This window comes from Atractosteus spatula, chromosome 4 (assembly GCF_055471065.1).
Source record: "Atractosteus spatula isolate fAtrSpa1 chromosome 4, fAtrSpa1.hap1, whole genome shotgun sequence".
In the NCBI taxonomy this organism is placed as follows: Eukaryota; Metazoa; Chordata; class Actinopteri; order Semionotiformes; family Lepisosteidae; genus Atractosteus; species Atractosteus spatula.
In genome coordinates, this window is record NC_142709.1 from 3,638,657 (window position 1) to 3,654,559 (window position 15,903).

General features: G+C 43.0%; 1 protein-coding gene across 3 annotated transcripts in view; it reads left to right on the plus strand.

The window, feature by feature from the left end:
• lrch1 (leucine-rich repeats and calponin homology (CH) domain containing 1) overlaps positions 1 to 15,903 on the plus strand; it is an 82,688-nt gene that overhangs the window by 50,532 nt on the left and 16,253 nt on the right. Inside the window, exons 7-17 of one of the 3 annotated variants that reach the window (XM_088913053.1) lie at positions 1,909 to 1,996; positions 3,954 to 4,059; positions 5,502 to 5,617; positions 6,792 to 6,859; positions 7,233 to 7,319; positions 8,464 to 8,544; positions 8,648 to 8,684; positions 9,465 to 9,581; positions 10,415 to 10,471; positions 11,690 to 11,759; positions 13,605 to 13,709. In XM_088913053.1, the coding sequence (XP_088769179.1) occupies positions 1,909 to 1,996; positions 3,954 to 4,059; positions 5,502 to 5,617; positions 6,792 to 6,859; positions 7,233 to 7,319; positions 8,464 to 8,544; positions 8,648 to 8,684; positions 9,465 to 9,581; positions 10,415 to 10,471; positions 11,690 to 11,759; positions 13,605 to 13,709 (932 nt within the window). The remainder of the gene's footprint in view (positions 1 to 1,908; positions 1,997 to 3,953; positions 4,060 to 5,501; positions 5,618 to 6,791; positions 6,860 to 7,232; positions 7,320 to 8,463; positions 8,545 to 8,647; positions 8,685 to 9,464; positions 9,582 to 10,414; positions 10,472 to 11,689; positions 11,760 to 13,604; positions 13,710 to 15,903) is intronic. The other 2 variants (XM_088913051.1, XM_088913052.1) reach the window with 2 other exon arrangements.

Below are 15,903 nucleotides of genomic sequence, written 5' to 3' on the forward strand. Positions count from 1 at the left end.
TGAGCTGCCATACAGCTAGAGAACTGTGTAGCAAGGTTGTAAGCGGTTTTATGATGAACACTGCCATTATAAGACCGTGCATATTTTAGAATGTCTCCTGCTAAGCATGTAAGATTTCTTTCTCTTGCTTTTAGTTTTTTTTTCTTATTACCAACTAAACTGGTGCTGCAGTGAGGAAGTGCAGTAACATTGCCTGGCTTTAGTATTTCTTACATATGCCTACTGCATGGGTCTGAAAGCCACTAAATTCCAAAGGTTTATCTTTTTTCCTTTGAGGATTTAAACTCTACATCATGGGAGTGTCCCAAAATAAACTGTTTTCCAACAGTAGACATAAGTGCGTTTTTATTTGTCTGATGTTTTAAATGATCTAGACTGTAAAGTCAGTCAGTGGATCTAGAGCACACAAGAGTGCAACAGCTATTTTTAAACCCTTAAGTGATGCTCTTCCACAGTTTCCCATGCTACTTTATATGTATCTGTTGTTGTTTTTGAATATTTCATTTAAATGAAGCTGATGTGTTGTCATCTTTATGCAGGAGTGATAACGTATTAGCCGTCTTTGTGGTCTTAAAATTGGCTCCGTCTCAAATTGTCATAATCTTTATTTTAAGTTGGTACAGCTGCTCTAGTCTTTTTTGACTGGGATGATTTGTCTTGAATGGTTTACTTGAGACCTATTTCTTGTGACAGAATCTGGGTGTCACCTGGGCCAGGGATCCCAGTTGCTGGAGGAGCACACACAATGGACCCTTAATTTACTCAACAATAGGACTGTTTTCAGCTCTATAACATGCTGGGGAAAAACATGCTGCCTTTTCACTATCGCATTTCATGCATAACATAATATTCGAAACTTCTAAGTGGAACTAAAATTGGTAAAACCCTAAATTGGATGAAGTGGTTAGAAAAAGGCTGAATGGAAAATGGAAAAACTTGTTAATGTTCCCGTCAGACAGCTTGTTGGTTCAATTAAGGCTTCAATTACGTAATTAAGCTCAGCTGAAATGAGGTCTGGAGGCCTCAGCAGCGACAGGATGGGGAAGCCCTGCTCTGGGCACAATCCCCATCTCTGAACTGGCTTCATCACTCTGCTCTCCTCCCCACTGAGAGCTGGTGTGTGGGGAGTGTACTGGTGCATCATCCAGGTGGGGCTGCACACTGGTGGTGGTGGAGGGGATCCCCATGACCTGTAAAGTGTAAGAAATTATTATTATTACAGCTACATTCTGACACCCTGTATAGCAGGAGGGCACAACTCTGCTCCTGAAGGGCCTGACTGTTTCCAGTTTTTTTTCCGCCTGAGTCATCATTACCTAACTAAACTCATTACTTTTTAATTGGACAAGCCGAAGCCTGTTCTTAAGAAGCTAGAGGTTTAAAGAGGCCTATAATACCCTCTGGACAGCGGGCATTGAGGACCGTAGTTGGGCTCCACAGCTGTATAGACCAGTAGCCCCTGATGCAATCTGACCCCGGCTTAGGAACAGACTGTTTCTCATGGCCTTTCCTCCATACATTGTTGTAAGCAAGGTCTGAAGGAAGGTTTTGTTGGAACCCCTCTTTAAGGAACAGCTTTTCGCTGCAGCCATCCCTCAGTACAGTTTTCTGTCAGTTATTTTATCCACTTTTAATTTTTAATTCAAAAAGCAGATTTCGTGCCAGAGGGTATTACGGCTCACCTCTCTGGAGACCCAGCACAGGCGCTCGACTCTTTGAAGTGAGCACACGAGGCAGAAGACTATTATGAGGGTTCTAATTTTGTGATTGGAGCGATATTCAGTTCTGCTCTTGCATTGCGATTAGCAGCTCCTTGCCCAGCCTTTGCCTCTCTCCTTCCTGGATTTCTGTAGTTCACTGCCTGACGTGATGTGTACGTCTTCCACTTCTCACTTCTCGTCCCCCTAGCATTGAAGATATTGATCAGAATAAGAAACAGGACACCGATTCCGGAGTTGGAAGTGATAATGGAGATAAGCGCCTGTCCGCCACAGAGGTAGGCCTTTCAGAATGTCTTCTGGGTCAGCGTATGTGTTCTGCATATTAACCATGACAGTTTTTATGTAAATATGTGGTGTATTGCTGTAGTTAGTGTAGTCTGAATAAACAGTAGAATAAATATTAGGATGTAGTTGATGACTACTGGTATGTTGTGCTATATGTGAGGAAATTAACTTATAGAAACCCATTGGTTTTCGCCACATTTTGCAATTAAAGTTTCTAAGCTCTAAAAATAACAATGGTGACACAGCTGCTTTTCATACTACACAGATTTAAATTGTGCAGTTACTACATATGTTCAGCTAACGAAACACAGCTGGTTATCAACGCTAATATTTACTGTTTTTTTCTTCTGTGGTCTATATAATGTGGCTGGTTCTGCATATTCAGAGCAGATAAAATAGCTTCTGTTTTGGTTTATCGGGTGCAGCATCAGGGTACAGGTTTCCCAGAGCGGACACAGGGAGGGAGGGAATGAGAGATGATTGATCCCTTCCTGGGGGCTTCTAGTGCTACTGTAGCTAGAGTCTCACAGGATCAGTTCCATGCTTCATTAAGGTGGTTAAACTTTCACATCAATAAAAGGGTGTCTTTTGCTTGCTTTGTGATAGACTATTAAACTGTATAACACTAACAGAATGTCTGAAAGAATAACAAAACCAGCCATTCTTATCAAAGATGGGAAGGGTAGGATATTATTCACATAGGATGGCCTGGAAGTGAGCTTTTCTTTATTCTGGTATATTTAATGACTTTGCGGCTCACCAACAGAATGAGGTCACCTAAGCTTCTGTTCTGTGAAGATTTGTGGGTATACAGTACAGTATATGAGCAAGCACCTGCGTATCCCACCTTTCCTTGTGCTTTCTCCAGACACTATTGTTCATCATTTCTGCAGATCAAAGGGATGTAGGGTAGATCTCCAGACTCAGCGGGCATTCAGATTTATGAAGCTCGCTGCAGCTGAGTGTTTTAACCGGTCAGCCTTGAAATAACTGAGTAGGCATAAGGGAATTAACTGATTCGTAACGTGGTTGTTTGACTGTAAAATGAAAAACCTTTGCTTTGAAGTAAAAGCCAAGCAGCTCTGCTGGGTTTCGTCCCTCTTCAGAGTCTTTTTGTAGTAAAGCAACTCTGTAAGTAATCGATACGTGGTGAAAGTGCTGCGAGGAACCTGCATGTTAATTCCATGGCAAAATGTTGAATTTTTGTCACCTGCCCTTACGATTAACCAACCCCCGTCAAGTTTATAGAGACCCTGTTTTTGTCAGTAAGTGATTTTCATCAATTTTTGGCGATCATTTCATCTGTTTCCTGTAACATACCATTTGAGGTTTTATTATTTATAGATGTTGGGTATCATCAAATTATCTTCGACAGAGAGGCTCGTGTCCTGTACGCTTGACTGCTCCAGACAGAGCTTAGAGTTTGCTATTCTCATTGCCCTCTGTCGAGGAGAGGACAGGAGGGGAAAGTCCTGTTTATTATTGAGCTATAAGAGAGCGCAGAGAACTTGGATTGAGTTTAGTACTACACATACACTTCTTTGATCGTTGTTCAGTAGCTGAAGCGAATATCTGTCAGAAATGTGGTTACTGGAGATATGGTTTTGACAGATTTTATGGTTTTTGTTTTCAGTTAAGGATGGAATTGCCTCATGTCCATCCTGCTGGGCGGGCAGGATGGCTTCCTCTCTTTCAGTAACTTTCTTCCCCTCTGGAATTCCTGCAAACTATCTGGCACAGCATCTGCCTTCCAGTCATGGCCTGATAGGTCCAAATCTGCTCGTTTCACTGTTTACAGTTATAATGTCAGAGGTGGGGGGGGATATGCATTTTACGGAACTAGGGTGCCTCTTTGCTTTGGATGTGTTTAGAATGTGGATTTTGTCAAGCAAAACGCGCTCTCTGGCATGGCCAGCCACTCACACAAGGAGCCTGGTCTTGTTTCAGCCATCAGACGAGGACAGTCTGAGCCTGAACGTCCCGATGTCTCACATAACGGAGGAGGAGGGCCTGAGTAAAGAGGACTCTAGTGAGCAGATCAGCGCACTGAAAGGTACAGATCAGTATCTCTCGCTTGCAAGGACTTGTTCAAGCGTGCTGTAGTGTGACACGCCGACTCCATTGAGCTCAGGTTCTCAGCGTAAGACAGGTGCACAAAAGGCATGCCCTGCAGGGAAGGCCAGTACTGTACTTGTGCAGCGTGTCCTTGGGTATTAGGCTCTGCGCTTCTATGAAATGCAGAAAAATGTGAACATGTTTTGTTGGACAGCTGAGAATAGTTACACAGCACACAGTGTCCGGGTTTTTTGCAGTGATAGTGAGTCAGTGGAAGTGCTAATACTCTGATATAACAGTTCAGTTTACTTCTGCGAAAAGACAGGCTTAGGTTCAGATTAAGATTTGGGAAGACTTTAAAATCATTGGGCCTCTTCTTGTTTGTCACCATTCGTATTTGCTGGTTTTGTAAATACCAATATTGTACAAGTGCCAAAGATACAGCAGAGCAATGAATAGCAATGAAGTAAAAACCAAAACAGTTTGACAGAGCTTTACAGAGCTTCAGTGCTTCTCATAGTGATTATGACATTACAACCTATTTGCCGAGAGTGATAATAGTTAATATGAATATGACCACCAGCAAATACAGTGTGTGTTCATGTATATACAGTATACATCATATGAATTTAAACTGTAAATTCCCCACTTGCTCTGGGGCTGTGTTGCTGCCCTGCACAGCTGCTTCTGAACAGCATACTTGATCAGTATGATCACTGAATCATACTGTAGCTATCATGAAAAAAGACAGCAGTGGGTCTGATTAGTGAAGTACAATCTCAGCTCATTTTCTGACTCTGTCGTCTGTTGTAGACACTTACAGTATGCTCTTGAAGTAGACTTAACCTAAAGCCTGTCTTCCTGTCTTAAGCAGTTCAGGTCAGTCTTACATTACAGTAACACACTGAGCTGAAGGCTATATGGCATAAATATCACAAGAGCTCAGGACACAGGACATCAGGAGTTTTGTGAATTCTTACCCCACACAAAACTGGCCAGGTCACAAACACAGGAGCTGCTGTAAATTCTGTCTTCATCTTCCATCCTTTATCCTTTCTGATACAGTAATTTAATTATCTGTGTGACTGCACTCCACACCATCAGTTTCAGTTCTTAAATTAGGTCCCTTGAAGTCTCAAATGGGAATAGAATCGGGGTTTTTTTTTTTTGCATTTTTTCTAGGCCAGGAATAATATTCTCTCAAAGATTTCAAGGTCATGTACGGTACTTTAACTGCTTAATCTTCTAGATCTTACGTACTGTACTATTGTACAACACCAAGGCCTGTGAGAAGACTTCACCTTAGTAAACAAGATAAATATTTGCTATCATATATGGTGTGTTCCACTTAAACACCTGAAGAAAACAATGATTAGTATTTGTTCAAGGCCAGATTCGTTTTTAAATGCTTTGTTTTTTCCTCTTCCTATTTTTGTATAGTGGATTCTGACCAGGACTGTGTGAAACTGATTGAAAACAATAACACTGAAGTGCTACAGGACAAGCCAGCGTACAGAGATTCTGGCTTGAGTACACAGTTCGAAAGCTACATAAAGGCAAGTCATCACTATTCTTTCACTCTGGTTCACCACATAGTGCTCCTTGCAGACCTGCCACCATTGTAAGAGTTCTATATAGGGGGGTGAAAAAATAAGAATTAGTGAAAGATTTACATTGCCTATAATGCAGTGGACTAATGTTAATCATTGTGTGGCTTCTGAATTAAGATAGGATAAGCTTTCTGTTGTATAAATAAATCACTTATAAATTCATATTTGATGTGAAATCTGGATGAAACTGTTGAGGTTAGGCCATTCATACACCAAAAGCTATATCTTAAATACATATGTGATATACAATACCCTTGTATATTCTTTATTAAATGAACTATTACAAATACAATTTTGTTTTGTGCAGTGCTATTAAGACTATAGTGTACAGTAATTCAGTATGGCATGTTTTGAATTTAAGCTAGTGTCTTTTTTGTCTTTAAGCAAGACATATTATCCTATCTGTAACTCATTCTGTTAGCTGACAGTTTTATTCATATAGCTGGGCTATGAAGAAATCTGGAGGTTACTGTATATTTTTAGATATCATGGTGTTAAACTGGTTCTAAAGCTGTCTAAATGTGATGTCTGTTGTTTACTTACATAAGCTGTGGTCTAAGATGAAAGTGTTAACTGTAAGACAATTGAACATGAACTAGAAAAGGCTGCCTGGGTGTGACCTCTAGCTACAAACATGAGATGAGTGCATGGCTTCTTCTGCAATAAAGAAGAGTGCTGACTCCACTATTCTCAGCTGCAGATTTTCAAAACAAGACCAGCACAAAATGAGTCTCAACCTGACCTGACTGTGTTGCTAGAACCATTTCTTTAAAGAAGCTTCAGGGCTTTCATTAAACAAGCCTTGTGTTGACTTAACTCGACTGTATTAAAATCCTGACTTGAGATAAGCCCTCTGTGCAACTTCCCACATTTCCCTAAATGTATTTGATCCTGCTTTTTTTCTCTTGTAGTTTGGACACTGTAGACGTCAGTGTACATCAGTGTGTGTGAAGAGCTGGGAATGCACTGTAGCTGGACAGCCCTCTTTATAAGCCCTTCTCAGGGCGTCAAGGCACTAGAGGATGCAGCTGACTTTAGAATTGTGGTTGTAAAGGAGTAAAGACTGATCGTGTGCAGTCCAGGGTTATACTGTGCTATGATGTCTTCTGCTCTCTGACAGGGTAGAGCTGCAGAGTTTGATGAGCCGCTCAGAATAGAAGAAGACACAAGCTGGACAATGGAACAAATGTGAGGGCCTCTTTTGTGTTTAAAATCCCATTTTCTATTAAAAAGTTCAGAATACCCGAGTTCCACTTCCAAACTTCCTACAGTACAAAGCACTAATCATGCACAAAATACACCCCCTGAAACACGTGCAGGATCAGAATGAGTGGAGCCTGTGGTGTTTAAAAGCAGGCAGCCATTTGAAAGTCAAATGGTCAACCAAATTAGCAAGCTTTGAAAGAAATGAATGGCTGTCAGTCTGTTTAAAAAAAAAAGAATGAATTACAATTCATGCATTCGAAATCTGTGAAAGGAACCACTGACAATGAAAGATAACCTTTGGTTTTGGTGACTTGAGTTGAATTTAATGCCTTCAGTGCCTGGTTTTCTTTTGCAGGGCAAAGCCAACAGGTAATCAAGAGATTCAAATTGAAATGATCAACCAACTAAGGGAGGCAGTGGAATTATTACAAGACCCTGACAGGTTAGTTCCTTGAAACCTCTCCACTGAGATATTCAGTCACGATATTGAAATGTTCATTGTTTTTTGAGCCTTATCTAAAAGTACTCAAAGTATAATTCCAGTATTGGTTTTTTAATGCTCGTGGACATTTTGAACTTTCTTTTTCTCTCAACAAAGGTCAGAGAGATTCAGTGGCTATTTTTGCCAGCACAGGCAGTGGTATACTGCGTTTGTTTGATACAGCATGCAGCCTCACATTAGATTAACACAACATTTGTACTTTGTACTGTCAAAACTAGCTCATTTGTTTTCATATTCAGAGCACTGAAATAACTGCCTTTCCAAAAAAGTGCCCGAGCTAGGGTTAGAGTTAGAACACCACTCAGGCCTTTTGTGACACATTTGCTGTGCTCTAGGATACATTTGAAATGCGGGAAAAGAGTTTTTTTAATAATTAGTTTTATAGGACAGGTCTGATGATGAGTGCTGATTTAGACCAGCTGAGAAGAAATAATGGTGGTCTGAGGCACAGCCTTACAAAGGCCCCAAACTGCATATATCACATCATGTTACAATCAAAGGAACAGTGTTCGGTTCCGTTTATTTGTCATGTGCACAGGTGCAGTGCATGCACTATTTGAATGTATGCTGCGATACTGTAACAGCTCACTAGTTGATCCTCATTACTGTATCTCACCACGCCTCTTCTTCCGCTATTTAAACCTTCACCCACACTGCACCGGTGCTCGGTACCAGGAGTTCCTCCAATCTCGAGCTCACTGCCCCCTCGCGAAGTTTGTTCTGTCTCTTCAGGACTTTCCGGCTCTTTGACCTCGACCTGCTCCTGCTCGGCCACACTTTTTGTCTCTAGTCCTTCGGAGCCCGTTTGCCTCGATACACACCCCGCCCTTTAACCTGCACAGGGTCCTGTAACCACCTGCTCTTAACAGATACCAAGACATTTAGGAAACATCAAAACATAAACACAGAACAGCAGCAACAACAACAAGTTAAGTCACATACAGCGTAAAACAACGAGGATGGAACGATGACAGAAACTGACATGACACCTTTCTCTTTGGACTCCATCTGTCCTGTCCTGGCTGTCTGCGAGGGGTCCAGCCTCAGTCCTGTTGAATTTTCACTCTCGCAATGTGTTTCCCAGAGTGAACACGAGCCCCACGGACAGCGCCGAAGTCCTCCTCTACCCTGTGGACACGGTCTCGTCGGAGGACTCGGTGCTCAAGTAAGTCTTCTTGTCTCTTGTTGAGACGCTTGCCCATCAGTCTTCCCACATGCAGCTGGCAGGCGGAGTGACTGTGCTCCTTCTTGTGTTTCCCTGTCCACAGCGGCCAGACTGGCACAGATGGGCCGACCACACCGAAGGTAAGCCATCCCACAGCTGTGGGCTGCTCTCTTGTTTAGGCAGGCCTGCTCACGTGAAGATGTGTGCCCAGTCCAGTTTGTCTTCACCCTGCTACAGTATTAAATTGCAGTTCAGTATTAAACTCTGGAGGCAGGCTTTGTTTACATTGCTGTGGTCTCAGTGCTTTTGCTTTTTGCTTTGTTGTGTTATACTGTATATGTATTTACATGAGTAAGTGCTGTCCTTAATTCTGTGTTGTCATGTTCCTAATCTTGTGTTGGATTCTTCTGGGTTAGGACACTATTCATGTTAAGAGCCAGAGCTGACAGCAGGATAAGTCTGGAGTTCACAGAGCTTTCCTTGTCAAAGGAAGGGAATGCAGTTAGTTCTAAATCGCAGTTTTAGAATTAGTGACAAAACAAGGCACAGAATAACAGTTTCTTAAACTGTTGTATGATTTGTAATGGAAGTCACAATCTGCAGAACAAAATTCTTGACTCTTTCCCTGTGTTGAAATCTTCAGAAGCTTATAGAGATACATAACTGTGTACTGCTTTAAATAACAAGAGAAAATGAAGCCAGGCTTCTTAAAAAAACCAGAGCATTTCTTGTAAATATATCTTATCTTTGCTTGCTGGGCCCTTGCAGTATTGTCTGGAACTAATTCAGGCATTAAAACCCTTAGTGATCTTTTTCTCCAGGCATTTTTCCTTATGCATCTGCTGTTAGATAATACAATCTGAGTCATTTAGTTCTCATTTGGAGAGCTGATGAATGCTAAGGTGCTTGATATGTTGTAGAGTGAAAGTTCTGATGGAGGGCTTGAATTCCAGAAGAAGAGGGAGTTGATTCTAGAGAAAGCCAGGCTTGAAGCCCAGCTTGCATGCCAGCAGTTTGAGAGACAAATGTCACGCCAGGTAACGAACGAATTCACTGAGGTAAAAACACCTTCTGCCGCAGCGCACTGCCCTGTGCCAGGCTCCAGTCTCCGCTCATTCGTGTGTGTGTAGCTGTTACATCGTGACGTTCCATTCTGTTCACTGTGCCAGAGGAGCAGGACAGGATACTTCTCTTTCCTCTGCCTGTTGTGTCTCTGTGTTACATTCTCTGCTTGTAATGGACTCTGAGAAACAATCAGAGATGAAAATGGGCCTCCGTTCATCGGCAATGTGGGTCCAGAGCTAGACTCCCTGATTTTCAATGGGCTTCTGTCAATAGCTGTATGTTAATCAGGTGGGTTGTGGTTTGCCTCTAATATGTTAATGTGGAGCAGTGAGTCTTATTTTTAATAATTTCCTAACCATGTTTCAAGTCTTGCATTGTGCAATGGAACATAACTGAATGATCTCATTCCCATCTTGTTTGTTTTTGATCCAAACAGATAGTTTCAGGAAAGTGTTTTGTAATGGTTTGGAAAACTGTTAGCAGATTGATGCAAGAAAGACTCCTGATGACCCACAGTAGAAACAGTAACAGTTTGAAGTTTATATCTGTTGCCTAAGAAAATGCCTGTAGTGCCCGAACAGCTGTGAAAGCAAAAATAACATTTGACAAAGAATAAATGTGATCTCTGTGGCAAGACTTTCAAAAGCATCCAACAATAAACTGATCTGGAACATCAAAATGTAAACAGATCTTTTATGAAATATAACTTAGGCTGTAGACGGGGCACACAGCCAAGAGTGGCCACACAGAGCTACAAAAGTAGTGTGTGCAACCTGAACAAAAAATGATGTTTTTTTATCTGCAGAGTGACTTGAGTGCACAGGGAGCACAGAGTGAACTGAGGAGGGATTGTGGGGATGGGGTAAGTCCCTGATAAAGCCTTCATTTTTTCCCACTTTTTCTTCCATTTTATTTCTATGCCTTTCTGTTCGTTCTGCCAATTATATCTTTAAAGCGACCCAGATAAAACACTGACTTTGTGAAGTGCTTTTTTATAAGACTGAAGATAAGGACCTTATTGCACTGGAAATGTATTAGGAAGAGCTCAGGAAAGTTTGTTTTGAAGTCTTCAAGCATTCAGTTTATCAGAGTCCATTTAAATGTGTCCATTTTGTAGACAGTGCCTAAAATGCAGAGAGATGTATCAGTCTTTTTAAACTTAGAGAAAACACAGGTTATTGACAAAAACATAAAAACATAAATATACAGTCACTTAACAGGGCATTGGGACATCATCGCACGGCCGGTATGGCCTCTGTGCACTGTAGTATCGAGTCGGCCAGTGTCTGCAGGAGGGCTGGTAGACATGACACTGCATGGATCCATTCAATTACAAATATGGCGAGAATAATGACTCTGTGATTTCAGAGCTTTTTCTCAATCACAACATTTATTTCTGTCGTATGCTTTTGCTTCAGAGCCTATTGTAAGAATATAAAAGTGTGAGATGACAATGATTTCCAGCAGCTAAGTGTTCTGAGTATCTTATCCAGCCGCTTTCTGAAGCAGGAGCAGTATTTGTTCTTGGTTGTAGCTTGAACACCTACTGTCTTTTCCTTAATGTTTTCTGTTTTTCCATCTTCTTCAGAGAAACAAGTTAAATAAATGCACTATATATGGAATATATATTATAGATATAATTATTTTAAAATATTTTTATTGTTATAAAAAATCAGAAAACAGCTATCAGAAATGAGAACAAAACACAACTATTCCTTGTATTCTACAACTACAGCTACCGACTCTAAAACTAAAGAACTATACTAAAAATGACGCTTAAAAAGGATAAAGAATCACTCAATCAAAAATCGCATGACTTTCAACAAAGATAAGAACTGAAAAACATGAAATATGTACATATCAAACTAAAATAATGATTTCACGAAGATGATGGCGGACCCCCGTGATGTGCGTCAGTCGATTGTAGATATCAGTGTGGATACAGGCTGTGACTGGATATCCTTTCTGCTGACGTTCTGCTGATTGTATTGAGCAGCCTGGTCAAGCTCTCTGAAGGGATGGTTTTACTGGGCTCTCGTTTTTCACGCTGACTTCCTTCTTTTTGTTCTGGTCTGTGCAGGGGGAATCGGGAAGCTGTGCATCCTCTCCCTCATTTCACTCTCCGCCTTTTGGGCTGAGGCCTCGGTCAGGTAGGTGCAGTCCTGAGTTGTGACCGGGGTTGGGGGGTGTCCTCAAGGGGGCAGCCTGCACTCACAGTTACCACAATTGAGCACTGTATTGCGATGATATATTGCGTATACACTGACATGGTATATTGCTACAATCATATCGCAACAGCAGAGCAGTCTGCAGACACCTAGATGAGCCAAGAGGTGAATCTGTGTTCGGTACAAAGTATATCAATCATGGGTTGTACAAAATTTAGATAGTACTAAACTGTTTACATAACAGCACACGGCAATAAACTGCTTAACGAAGGACTGTGCTGTCTGTATGGAGAGATCCAACACAATTTCCACAGATGAAGGTATGAGAAGACTGCGGTTAAGCGCCTGTAATAACGTCCTCTGATATTAAACAGGATAGTTGTCACACTTGGTACTGATGAGGGAATGCTCATGAAGGACTGGATGATGTCTGGGCCTGTTATATGATGGTACATCTTGGAAGAAAAGCAGTAGAAATCTGTTTGGATATAGGGATGAATGCATTGGATTATCGAGAAGCTTCATATTTCCAGCTCTCCTCTCCTGTGGTTTCTGTCAGTAGAACCTAGGCTAGCTCTTGTCCTCCCTGTACTCATCACTTACTGAGTTTGGGCCGTTAATCACCTCAAAATGGGACAGAAGCGCCTGGAGCAGAAGAGATTCTGTTAAGAAAACCATTTCAGGGGGCTGTGGTTTTTTTTTAAACAAAAATCCATTGTAGAAAATCTCTTCTTTTATTAAAAAAAAACTCCTTTTCCTGCCAATTGGCATGTGTTGCAGAGCTTATCTAGAGCAAACAAACATCTTGCAGCCTGCCGCTGAGAGACAGGACATCTGTGCGGTGTGATGCTGTGAACAAGCCCAGACCTGCCGTTCAGCCGCTGGCCTGGAAGCTTGACGCTCCAGCAGTGCAGGCCCTCCTAGGCAGCAGCAGTTTTGTTTTAGTGGTTAAGACGCTAATGAAACAGAAAACTGTACTCAGATTGCTTCAGACTTTCAAGAGGCAGAGCGGTTCTGCAAATCAGAGTCTTCTGTCCTGAAGAGTCCATCCTTAATGCCATAAACTTGTCTCTTAACTGGATATTTAGAACTTTTTGTTTTTTTAAGAAAAAGACCTTCCGAAAACAAACCAAGTTTTTAGCCCACGCACAATGTACTGAGCTTGCACCGCGGATTGTCAGACACCACCATGAGGATAGACATCCGAAACTGGACATTGGGCTTGAAAAGGGAGTTGTGCTTCAAGCTAATAAGGCCAGATTCTGTAGCTAACTGACAAGCCCATTGAGAGCTGAATTACAACTACAGAATTGCAGCATCCCAGAATTACTGCCATGAGTCTTTTGACAGCCCCTTTCCTCCTCACAGTGAATGACCTGAAGCCTCTGGGTACAGTTTCAAGGAGTGTGCTGCAAACAACTTGCTCAACCTGCTGTTCCATCGCGGTCCCACTGGTTGTAACAATAGCAAGAGGCAGGAGTTTAGTCTTTCCCTGTGTAGCTTTAACAGCTAGCATTAACTGCATGCCATGAAATCAAAATGTAAAAGCACTAACATTGGATTTTTTTTATTATCCTCCATGTTTCTGTTGCACTTCTTTGGCACTGTACCTCTCTGCCCTGTTACCCCCCCCCCCCCTCCGATTGCTGCATGACTCCTCACGCCACCCTCAACGACTTGCACCCCTTCTGCCTCCCGTGTGTGTGTGTGTGTGTGTGTCAACTGCTGCTGCTGGTCCTTTTCTCCTTCTCTTTTCTTGTGTGTGTTAATTTCCTGGTTTCCCACTTCTGGGACATGGACCTGCCCTGCCTCCCCCCGCTCCTCCAGAGCCCTCCTCCCCCCCCCCCTCCTCTTTCAGCCCCGCCACACAGGCCCTGACAGGGGATACAGGCACCCTCACTGCCCCAGCTGAAGGAGGCGTGCAAAACAGGGGTAGGTTCTCTTCCTGTCGTACCCGGTCAGAGCTGAGCGAGCGCGGGGCAGCGGCTGAGCCGGCTGGGCCGTGTTTTGGCTCTTCCTGTGGGTTGCGGGTACGAGCTGTCACATTTCAGGTGGGGCTGTAAAACACGTTACACGGGAATCTGCCCGGTCCAACAGCGCCACAGGGCTGTCTCGGGCCCGTCTTCTAGCTTCTGCTGAGTTTGAACAGAGCTTTCTGGGTCAGCTTCCTCTGTCGGTGTGAGCATGCGCAGGACACGGGGCTGCTGGCTCGGGGGTGGTTTTTCTGACGTTCAGCAAATGTTTGTTATAAATATGTGTCTACGTTCGTTCTGGGTTTCTGCTCATTTCTTTTGGGAAACGTGACTCGTGGTTGTTTATTCTGCTGTCGGCAATCCCAGTAAGTGTAGGAGGCCGGATGATCAGATTATCTGGATTTTTTTTTGTTGTCTTTTTGTCTTACCTTCACTCAAAACAATACTGCTCTCCCAATAGCTTTCCTTTCGCGGCTGTGTTCCGTAGTGAGTCTCGGATAGCGACTCAATGCTTCCATTTAAAAAAGTTCCTTTTAAGATTGAGAATAGTCAATTATGAAATTATTGTTTTTGTTTCCAAAACCCATGACCGCACGCAGGGGAGAATGACCATCTTGTCGCGTATCACAGGCAACTCAGCCCCGTACTGGGGGTTCAGAGCTCACTGACAGCACTGTGTGCCTGCAGATGACCAGCGCTTAGAGAATCCGAGTCTCAGCAGGCTAGTTACAGGAAGAAGGTTCGAACCCGTGATCTTAGAGCTCACCCTGCACTCAGGCCTCGCCAGTTACTGAAGTCAATCCCAGCACTGCTCTGTGGTTCAGCTAGATGTGGTTGGCATGACCTCTAGACCCCTTCCTTCACCAGGTGTTAGTTACTGTAGCACATCAGCACATCTCTAGATGAGGCTAAATGACCCTTCACCCCGGCTTCAACGTGTGTGCTGTTGTTTTCTGAATGCTCATACTGTAGGACACAAATGGTTGGTTTAGCAGAAGACTGGTTGATTTAGTTTCCCGCTACAGACAGAAAAAGTTAGCCGCAGTTTCAAAGGTTCGTACACCTCTTCCCTCTGTCTCTGAGGAGCGTCCCTGACTGCAGCAGAGAGTGTGCTCTGATACGGGCTGCTCAATATGGGCAGTAGCTCTGCGGAGGAAGGGCCTGTGTTAGCTAGCAGCTGTAGATATAAATTTGTTGTGAGTGTTGGTTCCCAGCAGTTAGGCATTTCCCATTCACTCAGTGTAGGTGTTTCAGGAAATATCTCTGGGAGGACAATACACTCTCCACTTTTAACCCAAAGATGGACACATTTTCGACCTGTTGCAGAGAGGGCTTGGAATATATTTCGACACTGGTTTTGTAAAGCTTGTGGTAGTAGGCAGCAGCCCGAGCTCCTGGGACCTCCTGGTCAGGGTTTGGAATGGGAGAGCTGCAGAGAGAGACAGAGTGCCGCTACAAGCGGTCCTGGGGGACCAGCAGGCGAGATTCTCCCCTCCGGATGTCCGTTTCTGACCCAGTGCCTCAGCCTGGTGACTGCTGGGGACGTTGTCCTGTTGGAGGTGCCGTCCTTTAGACGAGGTGTTAAAAAGAAGTTCTTGGTCATGAAAGACCCTATGAGCACCTTATGTCACTCTGGGCTTGAACAATCTGGACTTCCTACAGCTCTCCTGTTGTTCAGCTGGTGAGGTATTTTCTCATTCTTACCTGATCTTTTACGTTAGTGGGGCCTCTCCTGTATGTAAAAGCACTTCAGGGATCATTTAGGGTGAGAGCTGCTGTATAATGCAAAGAACTGTTATTAATTATTAACTCAAGGATTCAAGGATATTTCTGTTTCTGCTCCATTATGGAGGAACCCGAAGTGTGAATATACACTCGTGGTGAGGGTGAAGACAGAATTGTTTTCTTCCATAAAAAACATTCCTCTTGTTAACCTTGGCTGAGGTGTCCAAGCCTATTCTGTGGACTGCAGTTCATAAACTGTCCTGCACATCTCACTGGTTTGAATGCCGGCTATAGCCCTATAAATACATCTGTAATTTATTTTACTGATGGCTGTCATGTGTAAAAGTGTGCGAAGTACACAATGCAAAGCAACATTAACACTGTCAGCATACATTGTTCACCTGCACAGGTCCGGTTCGCTCACTGTT